Source organism: Abramis brama (genome assembly GCF_963993115.1).
Source record: "Abramis brama genome assembly, chromosome: 16".
Lineage (NCBI taxonomy): Eukaryota > Metazoa > Chordata > Actinopteri > Cypriniformes > Leuciscidae > Abramis > Abramis brama.
Genome location: NC_139978.1, coordinates 26,125,425 through 26,144,850, shown reverse-complemented (window position 1 = coordinate 26,144,850; position 19,426 = coordinate 26,125,425). Strand labels below are relative to the sequence as shown.

Sequence of the window (19,426 nt, the reverse complement as noted above, 5' to 3'; positions counted from 1 at the left end):
CTGAACATGCAATATATCAAAAGAAAGAACAGATCCTCTGATTTGTAAACAATCAAACAAAAAATTATTCAAGCTTCATCCATTTTTTTTTTAAATCAACACTTGAATATGGGTGTTTCATAAAAAAAGTTAAATTGAGCAAAAAGCTGATCAAATCACGTTTTTGTCAAAGACTTCATCCAGATCAGATTCAGAACGGTGATCAAAACATAGATGGAGTAGATCGAGTCCATCAACAACCCTATAGCTTGTCCTGGGTCGACATTTCATTCGGTAACGTTAAGCAGTTTTGATTTATATGCTGCTTAATGTTGATGATCGCGTTATTTTATATATGCTTATGATTGCATTTGATATCGCTTGTTTCTGCATCTTCTTCGCATGTGTTTTGATCAGGAGATTCAGTACTCTTTCAGAAGATGCGTAATAGTGCCCCCTACCGTATAACAGTGAAAACAAGGAAAGCCGGAAAATTCCGTCAATGGCGGGAAAGTGTTTTCTCACAAATTACGGAAATTTCCGTCAATGGCGGGAAAGTGTTTTCTCACAAATTACGGAAATTTCCATCAATGGCGGGGAAAGAGATAAGAAAATGTATTATGTTTTGAGGTAATCAACATTATGCCTGTTGTTGATTAAGCTTAAAGGGTTAGTTCACCGAAAAATGAAAATTATGTCATTAATGACTCACCCTCATGTCGTTCCAAGCCCGTAAGACCTCCGTTCATCTTCGGAACACAGTTTAAGATATTTTAGATTTAGTCCGAGAGCTTTCTGTCCCTCCATTGAAAATGTATGTACGGTATACTGTCCATGTCCAGAAAGGTAATAAAGACATCATCAAAGTAGTCCATGTGACATCAGTGGACTGGGTTAGTTAGAATTTTTTGAAGCATCGAAAATACATTTTGGTCCAAAAATAACAAAAACTACGACTTTATTCAGCATTGTATTCTCTTCCGGGTCTGTTGTCAATCCGCGTTCATGACTCCGCAGTGACGCTGCTGACGTAAGACGCTGCTTAGTTCTTCGTCCGTGTATTCGGGTTCAAATAAATATGGCTGGGCAAAAAAATGCAAGTCTTCCTCTGTGTCGAAATCCTTAGACATGTTTGCGAAGATTGTTTTGTTTACAGCGTGCGTCTCCCTCAGACTGTAAACGAAGCTCGGGCGCACCAGATAACACGTCAGCAGCGTCTTACGTCAGCAGAGAGTAACAGACCCGGAAGAGAATACAATGCTGAATAAAGTCGTAGTTTTTGTTATTTTTGGACCAAAATGTATTTTCGATGCTTCAAAAAATTCTAACTAACCCACTGATGTCACATGGACTACTTTGATGATGTCTTTATTACCTTTCTGGACATGGACAGTATACCGTACACAAGATTAACAGAGGTCTTACGGGCTTGGAACGACATGAGGTTGAGTCATTAATGACATAATTTTCATTTTTGGGTGAACTAACCCTTTAACTTGCATTGAACCCAGAATATTCCTTTAAGGCTATAGTTGCAGCCAATTTTGCGGACTTCCACATATGACATCATAGTGCTTAGGTTTAGTACACAATGATTAGTACATCATTTGAGACTCAGCACTGTTTCCTACAAAAGTACAGTGGCGCTCACCAGGCCGTTACAGTTGCTAAGAGCCACAGAACTAGAGTGAGGCTGGTGCTGCAGGTGACCCACGTAGTGGCAGTTGGGTAAGTATGGGTGACTCCAAGCCAAGTGCCCCCTCTTCCAGTATTCCACACGGAACTGTTGCGAAAGCAGTCCTCCCTGCAGCGTGAGGTTGAGCAGAAGGTCAGTGCTCGAAGTGGAGAGCTGATAGTACAGCTGTGGGTCTGGAACGCTCTGCGTTTCTGTGCTACGCCGGTGTCGACCATTCCCGTGAGAAGTCTCCTCTTCCGATAGTGTTTCTCCATGCGGCCCCACACGCACTGGGATGGCGATCTCATACTGGCCGATGCTGGACAGAAACTCAGCTGTGGAAACACAAAAAATGACCATGAGATTCATGGATGGAAGTTGAATTGAGTTTATACAGCTCCCACAATAAGCAATTAAATGTGCATTGAATTTTTTCTTTGCATTGAAAAGTTATGCACAAATAACAGTATTTACCGTTCAAAAGTTTGGGGTGTATATGATTTTTTTTTATTGTTTTAAAAAGCAGTCTTTTATGCTCACCAAGGCTCCATTTATTTGATTAAAACTATAGTTAAAAATGTAATATTGTGAAATATTATTACAATTTTCTATTTTAAAATGTAGTTTATTCCTGTGATGGCAATTTTTAGTCTTCAGTGCCACATGATGTTTCAGAAATCATTCTAATATACTGATTTCATGCTCAAGAAATACTAATTTATTTTTTAAATAGAAAGAACAGCATTTATATAAAATAGAAAACCTTTTGTAACATTATAATCAATTGAATGTGTCAAAAAAGTATTATTTTATTAAAAACAAAAACACCTTACTGACCACAAACTTTTTAATGGTAGTGGATATTATAAAAAAATATTATAATATACTATACAATTTTATCATAGTATTATTTTATAATATTGTATTAAAATATATTATGTAATATATAAAAAATGTGAAATATAAATGTACATTCAAATGGATAAAGTCTCCAATCATATCAGAAGCCGACAAAAGCTGTGTTATTTTACTTTAAAGCTACACTGTGTAACTTTTTAAGTTGATTCTTAGCAAAAAACACTTTGTTCTATCAAAAGTATATGTGCTCATTCATGTGTAATTACTTCTACCAACTAATCAAATATTCTCGTAAGCGTAAAATCTGCCATTTATAATACATACGAGCGAGTCGCTCGAATGGCGGCAGCCATGTTGCGCCTCCATCTTGAAAATACATTACCCAAAGAGGGACATACCTGGAAATTCAAGCTTCGTCTTTCGCGTTTTACACTCAGTGACACCGTGATTACTCGAAAGATTACTCGCGACTGCCGGCAGATTTGAAATAATACGGCCACCGTAGGAGTTAAGACGCCCTCGGAATGGGAGGGGCTAGAAAGTAATATTCAGTTGGTAGTCATAAATAATTTCACCGCTAGATGGGAGAAAATCCTTCACAGTGTAGCTTTAAAGGTGCAGTTATTTAAAGTAATTTAAAGTTTAAAGTAATTTTTGGTAAACGCTGTTGATATTTGAAATCATCAAAACAAAAATGCCCCTCACCAAAAGGATCTGCCAATCTTTCGTTAATCTGGAGCCATCGCCAGCATTTTTTATTGTTTTCATAAAACTTTCAATATTTTGTTGTATGAATATCTGAACACACAATGCATCAAAAGAAAGAACAGAGCCTCTGCTAGCTTCATACATTATTTTGTTTTTGTTGAAGACTTTGTCTGGGTTGGATTCAGAACGATGATCAAAACATTGATCGAGTGGATCGTGTCCATCAACACCCCCAAAGCTTGCACACTCCTGTACCTCTTCGTAGGTTTGATGTTTCATTGGTAACGTAATAGTCTGGCTATCACCAGACCAAGCTCAATCTTTTAAGATTGAACATTAGTCTGGGGAGTCTGCTCTGTATTTTCTACTGCTCAAGAGGCGTGATCAACGGGCATAGTTCAAATGACTCTGTACGCAATTGGATAGTCCTTCAACCAATCAGACCAACGATCCGAGTGACGTACTTTGCAGAGCGACACGAAAACTCCAGGCAGGAAACGTGCCAACAAACGTGTTGGTTTATAGCATTGATCAGCGGTTTGCAGAAGCAGCAGTGGCATCGAGCAATTTTTGCAGGTTATGCAAAAAAAACATGAACGTGAGTGATATTTACACCCACTCGAGCGATTTGTTTGCTAAACTAAAGAAGCCATTGAGCATCGTCGAGAGGTTAAAAGGAACTGGATTGATGGAATTGGATTGTGCGAGAGACGCTTCTCTGTCGTCATTGTGTTAAACCCGCCAATAGCGCGCCAGGTGGATAAGCCAGTTTGTGATTGGTCCCCGCAGATTTGTAACGGAAGCAGGATAGAAAAATTTACAGGTTTCAAGCATGAGCTGCAGGGCAAAATGCAGGGCTGGGTTTACCCAGTCTAGTAACATAAGGCCGTTTTTATTTATATGCTGTTGAATGTTTGATGGTCACAATAGCTTAGATGTGCGTAAGCAATCTTCTATCACTTGTATCTGCTGCTTCACTTGTTTTTGGATCCTGTATTTAATTCTGTACTATTTCAGAAGATGCGTAATAGCACCCCCTACTGTATAGCAATGGAAATATGGATTTCCGGAAAAACTCGTCAATGGCAGGGAAGCAGTTAAAAACCAAATAAGTGAGAACAGTTAACTCAAATCAACAATACATATGAAAACAATCAATTTGAGGCAGATTGCTATATACTGGTTCAGCTGGGGCTCATTCAGAGAGCCTCTGGCCTCTGGATTTTATTCATTTGCAGTCGTGTACTCTGACCATGTCAATTGGCGAACAAAAGAGTTCACAGTGAAACTACTGAGTAGACCACAGAGAAGAAACACAAGCTAGCAGCTCAAAGGCCAAGGGCTGCCTGTTGCTATGGAAATCCTGAAATTGTATACTTCCTGTCCCGACAGCGAGCCTGGAGATTAATTGTCCAAATTTGGCATTTGAAAAACTGCACCCAATGGGTGGAGATTGCCAAAGAGACAAACATCCTGAAACCAAACCAAACTCATTTAAACATTCAGAAACTCTGTGTAAAGTAGTACACCATGATCAGTGTCCTTAATGTGAAACAAGGTTCGTTCCATTGGTTTGTTTACCCCATCCTGCCAGTTCAAACACTGTGAGCAGGGCGACAGCAATGACTCTTTTGTTTGGGTACAGAAGCATGAAGATGAGACTTGTGCGTGATCTTGATTCAGCTTGTCTTAGTACTTTCCATAATCTCTCAAAGCTCTAAAAATACAATCAGCAGATGCACCATGTGAGTAATATTAAATGTGGCATTGTGTACAACGGCATGAGAAGGACAAGTAACCTTATAATATATGGTCCATTTAATTAAGCCTCAAGGAAGGAAATAGGGCTCAAACCAAGTGCTGAAAATATAAAAGATCCCCTCTTTCCCTCCTCACAGCAGTTATTCAGACTGGGCCACTCAATAAGACTGTCTAATTACTGAAAGTGCAGCTGCTTCTGAGACCCACATGTGTTTTCATTGGGTTTTTAAAACATGTGCAGACTCAAAATCATCACCGGACCAACAGAAGAGCTCAACAGAAGAGGTTTGTCGCTTTGATTACATTTAAGGTCACTGCTGGCCTTATACACCCTGCGTTGCTGTCTGAGTTTACATTGGTGGAGTGGTTTGGTAGTAAAACGACTGTTAACTGAAAAGTTGTATGGTTCAGGATTACTTTAAAGTTGTAACATGCTAAATAACATGGTACTTTTTTAAAAATTTACAGTATAGACATGACTTATTCCTTTCAATGTTACTTTTTAATAGTTATAGTCAAGTACAAAACTAGATTGTTTAAACTGCAAAACGGCACACATATTCAGGCGTTAAATTAGGCCTTTTAAATATGGATGCACCAATACCACTTTTTCCACAGAGTACCGATACCTGTATTTTCACTGCATTTGTAATTTTTAAATGTATTGGGTAGAGAAACCAAAATAATATAAATCATATTAGTTGGCTTAATTTGTTCATCAAATATATATTTCCTTCAGTTATTTTCATGCTTAATTAAGCCTGCTAAAATGCATTGTATGAGCTTCTATTACTTTCACTGTTCATTCTATTGCTCTATCATATTTTATTTTTCATTTAATAGCACAGCACATATTTAGAGCTGCTCCCGCAGGGCTCAGTGCTAAGGATAGGGTCAGTGGTTCAAATGCTTAGACACCAGTGAAATATAAATTATTTGTTTTAAATATTGAGTTTTTCGGGTAGATCTAACAGTAGTTTTCAGGTACAGAAATTTGAGTAAAGTAATCAAATGTGAAATAACACTGCATATTCATAACTGTATAAATTTAATATAGATGGATCTTTTTGTAAAGTTACAAAATGAAGCCTATTTAGTGAAGAGCAGTGAGTAATTTCTTTGTCCTTTGTTTGATTAACATTAAAACAGCAGCAAGTTTATAAGACCGAACGCATGGATCCCATTTGAATATAGGCTACTGTTCACTTGAGATATAACCGACTTTGTTTACTAGGATACTCGCCAAGAAGGGCGTTTTTACATCATTTTGTGTGAATCGTCCGTACAAGCGCAAGACGTGAAAGATAATTCAATTCAGTATTCACTCGCTGTCTTAGGGACGCGCGCTTTGGATGTTCGCGTTCATGAAACTTCTTGACCTGCAAGCATCCTTGTAATAATGTAGGGAAGCATTCGTTATACATAAATCAGGTAATAGTTCATGGTTTACTTGCATATACGATTTATTTTTAATCCAAATAACACGTGTGCTGAGTGAACGATCATCAATCAAGAGCATTCAACAGAAGTGCTCTCTCTCTCTCTCGTCAGTTAACGTTAATAATAAGCTACATGCCTCGTTTTACTTTCTATGCCATTGACGTCCGACTGAACTACAAACTTTCCACTGATGTCTGTGAAAAAGGGATGTGCTCGACAAGCTTGCGTGTCTGTAACGCTGCACGCTCAACCAACTGCGCGTTTTTCTCTTCTCCGCTCGCGCACCAGAGCTACAGACCCTTTCCAAAAAATTAGAATATCATGGAAAAGTTAATTTATTTCCATAATTCCATTCAAAACGTTAAACTTCCATAGATTATAGATTCAGGGCCCACAACTTAAACGATTTCAAGTATTTAGTTGTTTATTTGTACATAATTTGGGCTTCCAGCTCATAAAACCCACGAAAACAGGATTTCAAAAAATTAGAATATTACATGAAATCACACAGTAATTACACAGTGATACCATGGTCATTGAACCAGGTTTTGGTTCTTTTGGCAGTGTGGGCAGGTGCAAAACCTGCTGGAAAATGAACTCAGCATCTCCATAAAGCTTGTCTTCTGAAGGAAGCATAAAGTGCTCTGAAAATGTCCTGGTAGACGGCTGCGTTGAGTGGACAGCACAGTGGACCAACACCAGCCGATGACATGGCTCCCCAAACCAACACAGACTGTGGAAACTTCACACTGGACTTCAAGCATCTTGGATTGTGTGCCTCTCCATTCTTCCTCCAGACTCTGGGACCTTGGTTTCCAAATGAGATGCAAAATTTGCTCTCATCAGAAAAGAGGACTTTGGTCCACTGTGCTTTATTAAATCCAGAGTCAACGCAGCCGTCTACCAGGACATTTTCAGAGCACTCCATGCCTTCATTTTCCAGCAGGATTTGCACCTGCCCACACTGCCAAAATAACCAAAACCTGGTTCAATGACCATGGTATCACTGTGTAATTACTGTGTGATTTCATGTAATATTCTAATTTTTTGAAATACTTGAAATCGTTTAAGTTGTGGGCCCTGAATCTATAATCTATGGAAGTTTAACGTTTTGAATGGAATTATGGAAATAAATAAACTTTTCCATGATATTCTAATTTTTTGGAAAGGGTCTGTATATAGGCGTTACTATATTTCGTTTAATATTACACTAATTACATACATTTACTTCATAGACAGCCTTCTTTTTATCCCCATTATACTCTCTGTTGTCAGTGTTTCTTTGTCTGGACAGACACAAACACTGTACACACACTGCCTGTTATCGTTTGTTGTGATCGGAGCATTCTTATGAGTACGAGTACATGAGCTCAGTATCGGGACGGATACCAATCGGTACATCCCTAATGTTAAATTAGTAAGCATATAACAATGATGTAACATGTATGCATGCTGTATAGCCATAAGTTGCTCCAGAGGGGTCATCCATGGAGCAAAAATCCTTAAGTCACTGATAAAAGTGCAAATTAGCCAATTTAGGCCTCAAGAGGGCTTTTCACACTGCATTATCGTCGTTCTAAACCCCGGTTTTAAACTCGGGTAAAGGAACGTTTCACACTTGTAAATTATGAGCAGTGCCAAACTTATACAGTCCGAAACGGCTAGATGCTAAGCAAATGAAAACCAATAACGTGCCTCATATTCATGTGCTTCGGACAAACATGGAAACACTACGCAATGTATAGAAACAGCTGTTCAGTGTTTGAGGGGGAAAATGTCAATTGGAGTGAAAAAGATTTTCATTCTTACCTTTATAGTGTGAAAAGTCTATTCAGTATATAAACTTAATAGTACAGTTGGCAATAGCTATATAATATGAGGATGCACAATGCTATAGTCTTTATGTAAACAGGTCATGTGCTGCGCTCATCAAATGATGTTAATCCAGGGTTTAGGACTGTACAGTGTGAAACGTCAGCTTGTGGATACCCAGGATTAATTGTTAACCCCAGGTAAATTAAGAGCAGTGTGAAACGTGAAGCAAGATAACCCAGGGTTCCGTTTACCCGGGTTTAGAAGACCCAGGGTTAACCCTTTCAAGTTTAAAAAAATATACTAAGGTATTCCAGCCTCCCTCTATAACATGAATCCAGACAGTCAAAGTAACAGGAGCACAGCTGGGTCTTATGTCAAAGCATGAAAGTAGAGCTCAAACTGTACAACACACCCAGCCCTCTGACCGCCATCAACCGGCGCTATCTTAAATAAACATAAGGCCCACAATTGATGGAAGGGTATTCCCTGCTCTCACACCTACAGTGAACACTGATCCTCTGAAGCCTTTGATGTGTCTTTAATCTCAACGAGGAACCAGAGAGGAGGAGGATGACTGTGTTACTTCCCCATAAACTCCCTCGCCATAGACAGAGCCCCATTAAAAGTATAAAGACTTCACTTTTGATTCAAATAAACCACCGTCAGGAGCCGCCCAGGGTTTGAAAGTTTATTTTAGAAGGTTAAGGAGAACAACCTTTAATTAGGACCGTGCGGCAAACCGAAGTGAACCCCCTTTTTAACCAGTTTTTCTCTGGAAACCGGGCTGGAGAAAGAGACAGAGAAAGAGAGGCGTCTCTCCACCTTTCCCAGATGTGCAACAGCTGTATCAAGTCAGCGAGTGCACCCAGACTTGTGGAGAGGAAAAAAAAAAACTCTTCCTTATGCCAGTCTGAGAAATCAGTCTTTCTTGAACGGAGGCCCTGTCAGCGACTCAAAAACCATCCATATCCTGTTTGTGTATCGTCTGCCATGCTGCTATTTGGACTACAAGATTTAAATATATCCTTGCGGTGACTGGTCCCAGCATGTGGCCAGATTATACATAAACTCAGTGCTCTGCTTTAATAACTGTATGCTACTTGATGTAACACTAATTATGGGAGGGCAAAATGCACTATATTAAGCTATTCAAAGGACAAAAATTAAAGTTTAACAGCAACCAGGTCTGCAAATTTGTCCCGTACGCCTTTTAAATAAACACACAGAAACTCAGCCAGATATGCTCACGCACTTGCTCAGAACTGGACCAGACGACAAAATGAAGTTAAACCCACATGCTTGAACGTGTTCTTATGTAACGTAAATGAGGTCTAAATCTTATATATTTGAAATGACTTAACGGGATTAGTACGCAGCAAGAATGTACATTTTGATGTCAGATGTCTAAAAGGGTGCCTCATGTGAGTCTTGTCAGAGAGATAACTGGGTCACTAATCGTATGAAAAGAGAAAGCGGTCGGTTTCATGGAAAGATGGGTCATCGAGTCTGGCTGGCTCTTGTGATGGCTAACTGACGTTACAGTGCATCTGTTCCTGGTTGTCTAAATGGTTTGTTACTGCTAAAGGCTCGAGGCTAGCAATGCATTCCGTTTTACAGCTTTGATGATCTGCCGTTGCTGCCTCCATTGTGAAACGGAAAGTTACCTCAGGTAACTTCTAGCGCAACAAGTGCATTTACATGCACTTTAAAAGTTGATTTGAGTCAGACTAAGGTAATAAATTGTCTTTTTCAGATATTAAATAAGATATTGCTAATTATGTTGAATTTATGTTGCTAATTATGTTGAATAGTGGTAGATTTAAGCTTTTGTTTGCAATGCAGTTTGCGCACAAGTCCGGAATAGAGATCGGAGAATAGAGAATAAAACGAAAAACAGCCCGGTTCCAATATATGCCAAGTCGACCGGTGCATTTCTAATTTTAATGACAACAACTGAAACACAAATTAAAACAAAATTAATATTTAATTTTTTACACCATTTACTTAAAATTTATCACAATAAATGGAAAAACAAACAAAAATCTTACCTTGAGACTGAGCAAAATCCTCAGGACTCCAACTCTCTGCCACTCCACTGGCAACCATGGCGATGATGCCAACGCAGGCCAAACTCCTCCACACCGTTTCCATGGTTACTACAGCAAGCTTCAGTGCAGTGCCCAGCCCTCTGTCCCAACATGTCTTCTGCCCTCTGATGGCCCCACGCTCACCAAAGTGACGCACAGAATTCCGGAGCCATGGTGGCTTCACCTCTTCGTGGATCCTGACACTTCGCCTCTCAGAGTCGGAGGTAGAGGACGGGTAGTTCTGAGATGTGTACAACCGTGGAACATCAATAAGAGCCTCCCTATTGAGAAAAAAACATGTTAGATAGATGCAAAAGAAAAGAAAGAAAGGGGGAGTCCCTCGGCTGAACGGTTCCTCTCTGAGCGATCAAACATGTCGGCTTGGGAGGCTGTTGTTTGCACCATGTCGCTGGAGCTAATCAATCATTCCTCCTTTCACATCCAGGAGGAAGGAAAAAACCTGCATTCTAACCTGGAGGCCACTGTTTCTCTTCACTCTGTCCCTCACCGGAAGAGTGCAAAAGAAAGGAAAGCATTGTGGGGTCAGGAGGGCAGGCTGACGTCTGACGCAGGCTATAAAACAAAAAGTCTTAGTTTGAGAAATGCCACAAGTGGTACTTGTGTAGTACCACTATTCCTAATGGGATACATTGAGAGAGGCCATGGGCTGTGTTTGGAATTAACACACTGCATAATGCATACTGGAGTACATACTGTGTGTGTATACTGCCTACTATTTTTTATAGAGGTATGCAAGTGCGAGCGCACACACTATATGGACACATAATGACAATCACATTATCATTGTTACATGTTAAACACTGTAACATTTAGTTATTTTTAGTTACATTTAAGTTTTTTAGCAGACGATTTGATCCAAAACGACTTTAGTCATTTATAAATTTTAATTCAGCAAGTAAATCATCTCAGATTTTTTTTTATTTTGCAATTTACTTTAACATAAAAAGTAAAGAAAATGTTATATTGTAAAAATTGTGATTGATTTTGCCTCCGTCACACTAAAAATAATAGGTTATGTCATGTGCATTGCATTGTGGGATAGCATATTCCTTTCAGCGTGTTTTGATTGTGTACTGGACTTTCGAAAATTTCATGCATATAGACAATGTGCATACTTTGTGTAGCATACTGCAAATATTATGATTAGAATGGTAGAATGCCATTTCAAACACAGCAACGCACAAGATTTATCAGCAATGTGATCAAAATCAACAAAAGCTATTCTACCTCTTCCTCGCCCCACTTCCTTTTTCACTATTCATTCCTCACTCCATGCTTTCTGGGAAGTGGTAGAAAGAAATGCCATACAAGCCCTGATGGGTGAAGAGAAACCAAGTGCAGACAAAGGTAATCAAGAACAGATGGGAAATTATTTGGCAACATAAGGATACAAGTTGACTGTTGATGAAAAAAAGGATGAACTCAAACTCAAGAAAGAGAGGGAAATGCATTAGAGGGGTTAAAAGAGGAGGAAAGTGAGACAATTTGGGTAAGAGTGAAATAATGAAAATATAAGTTGCACACTCACATCCATCAAGGATAACTATTCCTGACCAGTACCAAGAAAAAAAGACAATGGCAAAAGTAGTATGTCTGTGTGTGAGGGAGATTTGTCTAATTTCTACAGAAAAACTGTTTTGGAAAGTTATTTGAAACCACAGTGCAAAACTCATCCAAGATTTCTTTTGCCTCAAAATAAGCCATGTTAAACTGCTTGACAATATTCAACATACCTCCTCCATTAAAAATCAAATACTCTCTCTATCTTCATTGAAAAAAATAGCGTCAACAAATAGGTCAGGACCCAAAAGTGGCCTCAGAGGCTGATGCTGGTTTTAAGTTCCCCTCATTTCCTATAAACTGCATTGAAACAGCTTAAGTTCAGCAAGCTAATCTTAAAAAACACTAAGAGGTCTTTGTCCCCTACAAATAGTGATGGACTACATGCCCTTTCAAGCCTCCGGGATTTTTACTGTTATTTCCTGCTTGGCAAAAGCCTCTTTACCTACATTACCTCTTGTTAGAGTCTTGTTATATTGTAAAGTTACTAGACTGAGATCAGTGGTTTTCATTAAAACATTGTTTTATCTAAATCTTGGAAAAGAAGGGCTAAGATTTGGTCCTCCATGTTCTTCATTTGTGTGTCACGAACTACGCTGCTCTGAGCCTTGCCAGCCAGCGCAAGCATTTTTGATCATTTTCACAAAAATTTCACGGCCACCAAAATATTTTGTTGTATGAATATCTGGACATGCAATATATCAAAAGAAAGAACAGATATGCTTTTAAACAAAAATATTTTAATCTATTGTGGCAAGCAGGGTGGGGCTGAGAGCTGTGGGAATGGAGCGACAAACCAACAAACCTTGTTGCTTCATGAATTATTATTTTTTTTTTTTAAAGACGTCCAAATCGGATTCATAACGGTGATCAAAACATAGATGGAATAGATGAAATAGTCCATCATTCAACACCCCCAAAGATTGCACAGTCCCATAGCTCTTCCTGGTTCGACATTTCATTCAGTAACGAATGATTACGTTATGATGATTTATATGCTGTTTAATGTTTGATTATCGTGTTTTTTTTACATACATAAGCAATGCTTCTATCGCTTGTTTCTGCTTCTTCTTTGCCCGTGTGTGGATCCAAAGATTCCGGATACTCTTTCAGAAGGTAATAGCGCCCATACCGTATAACAGTAAAAAAACATGGATTGCCGGAAAATTCTGTCAATGGCGGGGAAAGAGATAAAGAGTCGGTTCTTTTAAGTGAATTAAAAAAACTGCAGTATAACCAGTGTAATTCGATTCTCAAATGAGTGACTGTGAGTCAGTTCTTTTAAAGGGGTGGTTGATTATGATTTCACTTTTCTAACTTTAGTTAGTGTGTAATGTTGCTGTTTGAGTATAAACAATATATGCAAAGTTACAACGCTCAAAGTTCAAAGCAAAGGGAGATATTTACTTTTAAAGAAATAGCTTTTTAAGGACTACAACAAACGGCTGGTAGGGACTACACGACATTCCTCCCGGGTTAGTGACATCACTAACCCTACAATTTGCATAAACCCCGCCCCCGGGAACGCCATTTATATATTATCATGACAGAATATGCTAATCAATGATTAGAAGATAACTACACATAAACTATTTAAAATCATCAACTAACCATTCAAAAATGTCCGGTTTGAAATAAAAAGCTAAAAGTTTTTGAAATTTTCAGTGCATGTCTGTGTGAGGTAAAAGGACACAAGCTGTTGAAGCTCCGCCCCCTGTGCCAGGAGCAGCAGCTCATTTGCATTTAAAGGGACAGACACAAAAACTGTGCGTTTTTGCTCACCTTCAAAAAGTGACAACTTTACCATGCTATATAAAAATATTTGTGGGGTATTTTGAGCTAAAACTTCACATACGCACTCTGGGGACATCAAAGACTTATTTTACATCTTGTGAAAAGGGCATTATACCACCCCTTTAAGTAAATCAAAAAAATATATCGCAACCAGGGTAATCCGATTCCCTAACAAATGACTGTATGAATTGGTTATTCTTGGCAAAATGCAAAATTAAACAAATTTGTTTAATATATAGTTAAGGAAGAATTAAAAGCATCCTTAATGGAGTCGTTAATGAAACTATAAAGGAACCAGAAACATTAAGAGGAATTAGATTCATTCAGTTCCCATCACTTAGTCCCAACCAGTTATAATTAAAAAACAATATAACAGAAAAAACTATATAACAGTAAAGAGAGAAATAATTCAACTTTTCCAGCGAATGATTCACTTGTTGTCCATCTGCAGTCTATTTTGTGATAAAAACGCAGCCCACAAGCAGAAAACGGAGCTCAAGCCACAGAGGCCACAGGAAGATATGATCTTGTAGAGCAACATCTCCTCCAAAAAATTCAGCTGCGGCCTTAAAGGAGTTGAACTCCGTAATTGGCTGCTCTTGGGGGCAAATCAAGAACAAGAAGCATCTGCGGGCTACAGATGGCGTGTCAACATATACTAAATGTGACACGGAATTTCAGTAAGGGTCTTGTAATCTGTTAGTGCAGACATGAGGTACAAAATGTGTGTGATCTGAGATGGCAAAGAGCATATTGTGCTGTCAGACTACACCGGCGGAGACGGGGAGCCATCAGGCACGAGTAAGATTCTGATAATTAAACCCACATGACAGACTAAATGTAAAGCGCTCTCTGCAATGGAGAAATCTTTGGTCTCAATCCTCTCTGGAAACTAGGCAGTCTCTCTTCATCTCCATTTGGATGACATGCAAGCAGTAAGTCTCCTCACTTAAGCTTGACATTGCACTGTAACAATATGAAAGAGCAGCAGACCACTGGTCTCCACAAACACTGTCTTACCCACTAACAACAAGACTTGATTTACACAAACCAGAGGGTTCAAACTGGGAAAGACCCCAAAAAACAAAAACTTGGTGTATCACACTTCTCGATTCATTTTCCGCTGGCTCTTTAAAATAAACAAAGCACAAACAAGGGAATTAAGATCATGATCACTGATGCACTGTCAGCAGAAGTGACTTATGTAACAACCGGTAATGAACTCTGAATCCATCAACGGAGACCATAATGTGAGAGCTATTCATGACCGGCTGTGGAGCATGAACATTTTAGTCAGCTTGCAAAACCACACACTCCTGAACCAGCCATGATTTTACCACACCAACCCTATAAACACTTTGGGTTTTTTTCTTTAAAAGAAAAATAGATTGTTTATTTTATGACAGAAATCATCTATTAAACAATGAGCCTCTTCAGTTTTCTTATGATGTTCATGATGTTCACCAGCAGAGGGTGGTAATCTAGTGTAGGGGTTTTCAGTCTTTTAGATGCCACAGATCCTCAAATATGCTCATGCAAGGGACCCTCATTATTAAAATTTAAAAGGCATGCTATATATTTTCATGTATAAAGACAACTTATACTGTGAAAAACTAATATTAATATTATAAATGTGTAAAATACTATTTATAATTTATTTAATGTCTATTAGCTTACTATAGTACTGTTGTTTGCATTATTTATTAACATATTGTATGTTTAAATCTGTTTTAATTATTTATTTTAATCCATTTTTATTATTTGTTTATTTTACCCAATTCATTTTATTTCATTTTCTATAAAAAAAAACAACGACCCTGGACTAGTGGATCTGAGCTGATGACCAAAGATTTAACCAAATTCTTTTTCATCTCCTGGAGAAACATCAGGGTTCTAACCTTTAGACCAATGCATTTCCATGATTTTCCATAACTTTTCCAGTTGTTCATGATTAAGCCTTTCCAAAAACCATCACTCAAAAGAGAAATATCAAACCAATGAAATATAGCTGAAATATTTCTATTCATTAAAACATTTCAATGCCTTTTCAAGTCCTGGAAACAAGTTTTTTTTTTTAATTATCTGATATTTACTGATTTTCCATGAGCGTGGGAACCCTGGATCAGTTCTTGAAGTTACATTGGATAAAAAGTTATATGCAAATCAAGATGCTCTGCTTGTAACAATCCTAAATGACAAACATAAGGCTGTGTCTGATATCAAAGTCTAAATATTAGACTTCAGCGGCTTTACCCCAAGCTTACCAAACTCTCTCTGCCAAATGTAGATACGGACAGACAGCCGTGGAGTCGTGCCAGGAGAAGCGCTCGCTCTTCCCAAACCTGTTCCTGGAGCCCCCCCAACAGTACACATTTTAGATGTCTCATCTGACACACCCATTTCAGCTTTTGGAGCCATACTAACAAAATGATGAGTTGAATCAGGTGCGTTTGATTAGGGAGACATCAAAATTTGTATTATTGGGGGGCCTCCAGGAACAGAGTTGGGAACCACTGCACTACCTGACAGGGAGCAGGTCTCCTAGGCGTCCTTGTTGCCAACTTACGCATTCAAACTACATCATTTATCCAACTTTCAAACGTCCATGCCTCGAATAAGCCAAATGTTGCAGTATTATGCTTATATAATGACTATGTATTTTTATGAGGGAGACTGTTGAACTGTGATTCTTCATTTTTTGTCTACCAGTCATTCCATTTGATAGCAGCTGTAATCAGGCATTAATGGAAATATTACAAGAGCAGATAATTTATTAAATCGCTTAAGGAACTGGACGCCTTCCTCAGAGGCTCCTGGCAAACCCTTCGACTCTGCACCCCACAGACAAAGAGAGATATTTCTGCTTTCTGCTAGAGTGATCACCAGCAGGTCTGACAGCACTGCTGCCTCCATCATTTTAGTTTCACTGCAACTGTGTTACAAATTGACAGCAGAATAGACATGCATATGTGTCCCTAAAAGTTTTGCGTTCAAATTAGAATGGTAACCATGCACGGTTACAATGTATTCATTAGCACGTTTATCCATAATAAAAGTACAAATCTGACAACGACCTTACCGTTTAATTGTGCAGGAACGGGCAATTCGGTGACCCTGAGATTTACCGACCTCCGTCTGGTCTGTCGTCCTCCTTCAACACCGGATAGTTCTCTGCCACATACTGAGATGAGCCGGTGGACTGTGCTCTAATGCTGCGTGGTTTCTCTGTTCCTTTAGTCTTAACGCTGACGAGAGGAACTGAGTTCGGACTGCGCGTTGGTGATGTCCGAATCGCGAACGAATCGTTCGTTTGAACAGGTTCTTTTTTTTAGTGACTCGATCGAGCCGATTCGCACGCCGGCCGTTGGAGAGACCGCCGTGTCAAAAACTTCCTGAACTTAGGCTATTAAACAACTTCAACATAATTATTATGATCATAATCCTTCACTACCCCCACACACTATTTCATTTTAAACATTTTAAATAAAAAAGATAAACGATAAATGGTGGGCTTAAACTGAAAACAAACAACGAAATTGGAAACAATTATAAATAGGACATTAAAAGTGCTGCAAGCAAGCGACTTTTAAGGAATGTAAATAATAACCAAATTTAGCCTAGTTCATCATAACGATTATTCTTCATTGCCACGGGCCAGACCCATTTCATTTTGAACATTTTCAATTAAAACAATAAACGTTTTAGATAAACGTGCCTCTCAAATAGTTTTGCGCGGGCAGTAGCTACGCTGAACTTGAAGCGGGTTTCAGTTTGGAAGCCGCGAACTGCGAAACGTTCTTTACTTTTCATTTGTCAACAACGGATTACACGTTCTAAAATGAATAGAAAGGCAGAGTTAAATAACGACAAGTTGTAACGGCCACCTAGTGTTAAGTAGTGTTCATGACATGAATGTTGATGTGCCTTTAAGATAAGATAACTTCTTCTATGGCGTACGTTATTGTATGCGTGCTGTTTTCACAGTGAGTGAGATTGCTCGCGCAAAGAGGAAGATGACCGCTCTGCTGACCGTTGTTTTATTATAATGTGTTTACTTCCACTTTGATTTGTAGCGTGTTTCAGAGTGTTTTCTTTTCCCTATTAACATTCGCTCTTTGACATGTATGTGAAGAGTGTGCTTAACTGAGAGGAAACATCTATAAAAGTCTCGTGGAACTAATTTACCAGTTCGTTTGCACCGTCTTGTATTCTTCATCTGGGCAGACTTCAAACTCTGACAGACGTTACAAAGTGAACATGCTTTTCATCGCTGGAGGGAGTTCCAATTCGCCTGAAGGAATTCTAAAGCGCCTGAAAGATGACGACGAGCTTGATTTGCTTTTGCTTGACAGGTAAAAACTAACATGGTTACGCCAAAGCTGGAACAACCACATATCTACTTGGAGGTTGTATAAAGAGGGGCCTAGAAGTGTTTACTAAAATCGGCATGACATCATTTATGATAAACACTGCAATATTCTGTAAAAAAAATTCTATGGGGGTGTATAAACAAACTTGTGTGGCTATCCAATACAATTAAACAATAGAATCTGCCGATTCAGAATCAGATGATATAACTTAGGCCTATTCATATTTATTTTTTAATAGTCTATTCACCAGTAGACCTACGGTCGCTAATCGAATTATGATTCAAACGTGAAATATATTTTTTTTTTTTCTATAAATCCCTTATATTTATAACAGAGACATAATTTATAGGAGATGGGATGTGATCATCTATATAATTTCTTGTTGAACTGATGATGTTACAACAAACACTTACCGTTATCTAAAACATCTGTAAATCGTTCGAAAACTCAATTAACAGAACCGTAGCAGAACAAACGTAAAAGGCCGCGCGGGGACTTGTGGGAACCATTCGAATCTTTTTGAATAGTTTCTAAAATGAACCGTCCGAATGAATCGATTCTTTATAATGAATCAGACTTCCCAATGCAACAGCGTTCATTTTCAGGAAGACAGACGCTGAACGCTGGGAGGAGCCATCGCAAAAGAACAATCGCGCTCTGTGAGTCGCACTGTTATATTCGCTTTGATGAGCTCGTGCTCAGAGGAGGCCGCCTCGACTCGATCACCTGTTGGATATCGTATACTCCCCCCTCCCCCTCCAAACAGAGCCGGATACCACATGCACTTTCGTCAACAGTAATGTATACCCTCAGAGGAAAACGTGATTCCTTTACCCTGAAGAACAGTCGAGAAGTAAAATATATTCTGTTCAGTTTTGGATCTAGGAGACCCCAAGGCTTTTTAATCTAAAAAAAAGTGTCAGGTTGATACTTAACTACTTATTTTAAAACTGATTAAAACAATTTTAATTTCTAAAACACTAAAAAGGGTTCTGCTTGTTGTCTTCAAGACTCTAGGTTAAATACATCAATATAGAGACAGTGCGTTTTCACATGGTAAGATTTTCATTGTGTTTTTGCTGTGGTCCAACTGACCCCAAACAGAAACAGATTTAAGAAATTTTAATTTATTTTTTTTATTATAATACACTCTGAACATTGGGAGTCTCTGAAAACCCAAACATAAATATAGTAAAACAGACTCAACAGAACATGAGGATTAAATTATCTTCTGATTCTGGCTTTTTATACACACTATTCTATTCTATTTTATTATTTGTATGTGTGCAACAATAAAATCATGTAATGATATTTGTTCAAGAGAGTTTTCACTGTGCATTGCTCCAAATAAATGTCTC

The 19,426-nt window shown here is 38.6% G+C and overlaps 1 protein-coding gene across 2 annotated transcripts in view; it reads right to left on the bottom strand.

Moving 5' to 3' along the window:
- Positions 1 to 16,925, bottom strand: part of adamts10 (ADAM metallopeptidase with thrombospondin type 1 motif, 10) — a 61,664-nt gene extending 44,739 nt beyond the window's left edge. Inside the window, exons 1-3 of one of the 2 annotated variants that reach the window (XM_084087526.1) lie at positions 16,778 to 16,925; positions 10,285 to 10,604; positions 1,631 to 1,989 (exon numbers count right to left, since the gene is read on the bottom strand). Coding sequence is in view for 1 of the 2 variants with exons in the window: in XM_084087525.1 (XP_083943651.1) it covers positions 1,631 to 1,989; positions 10,285 to 10,387 (462 nt within the window). In the remaining variant the exon portion in view is untranslated. Of the gene's footprint in view, positions 1 to 1,630; positions 1,990 to 10,284; positions 10,605 to 16,777 lie in introns of those variants that run through there. The other variant, XM_084087525.1, reaches the window with a different exon arrangement.
- Positions 16,926 to 19,426: the final 2,501 nt, after the last annotated feature.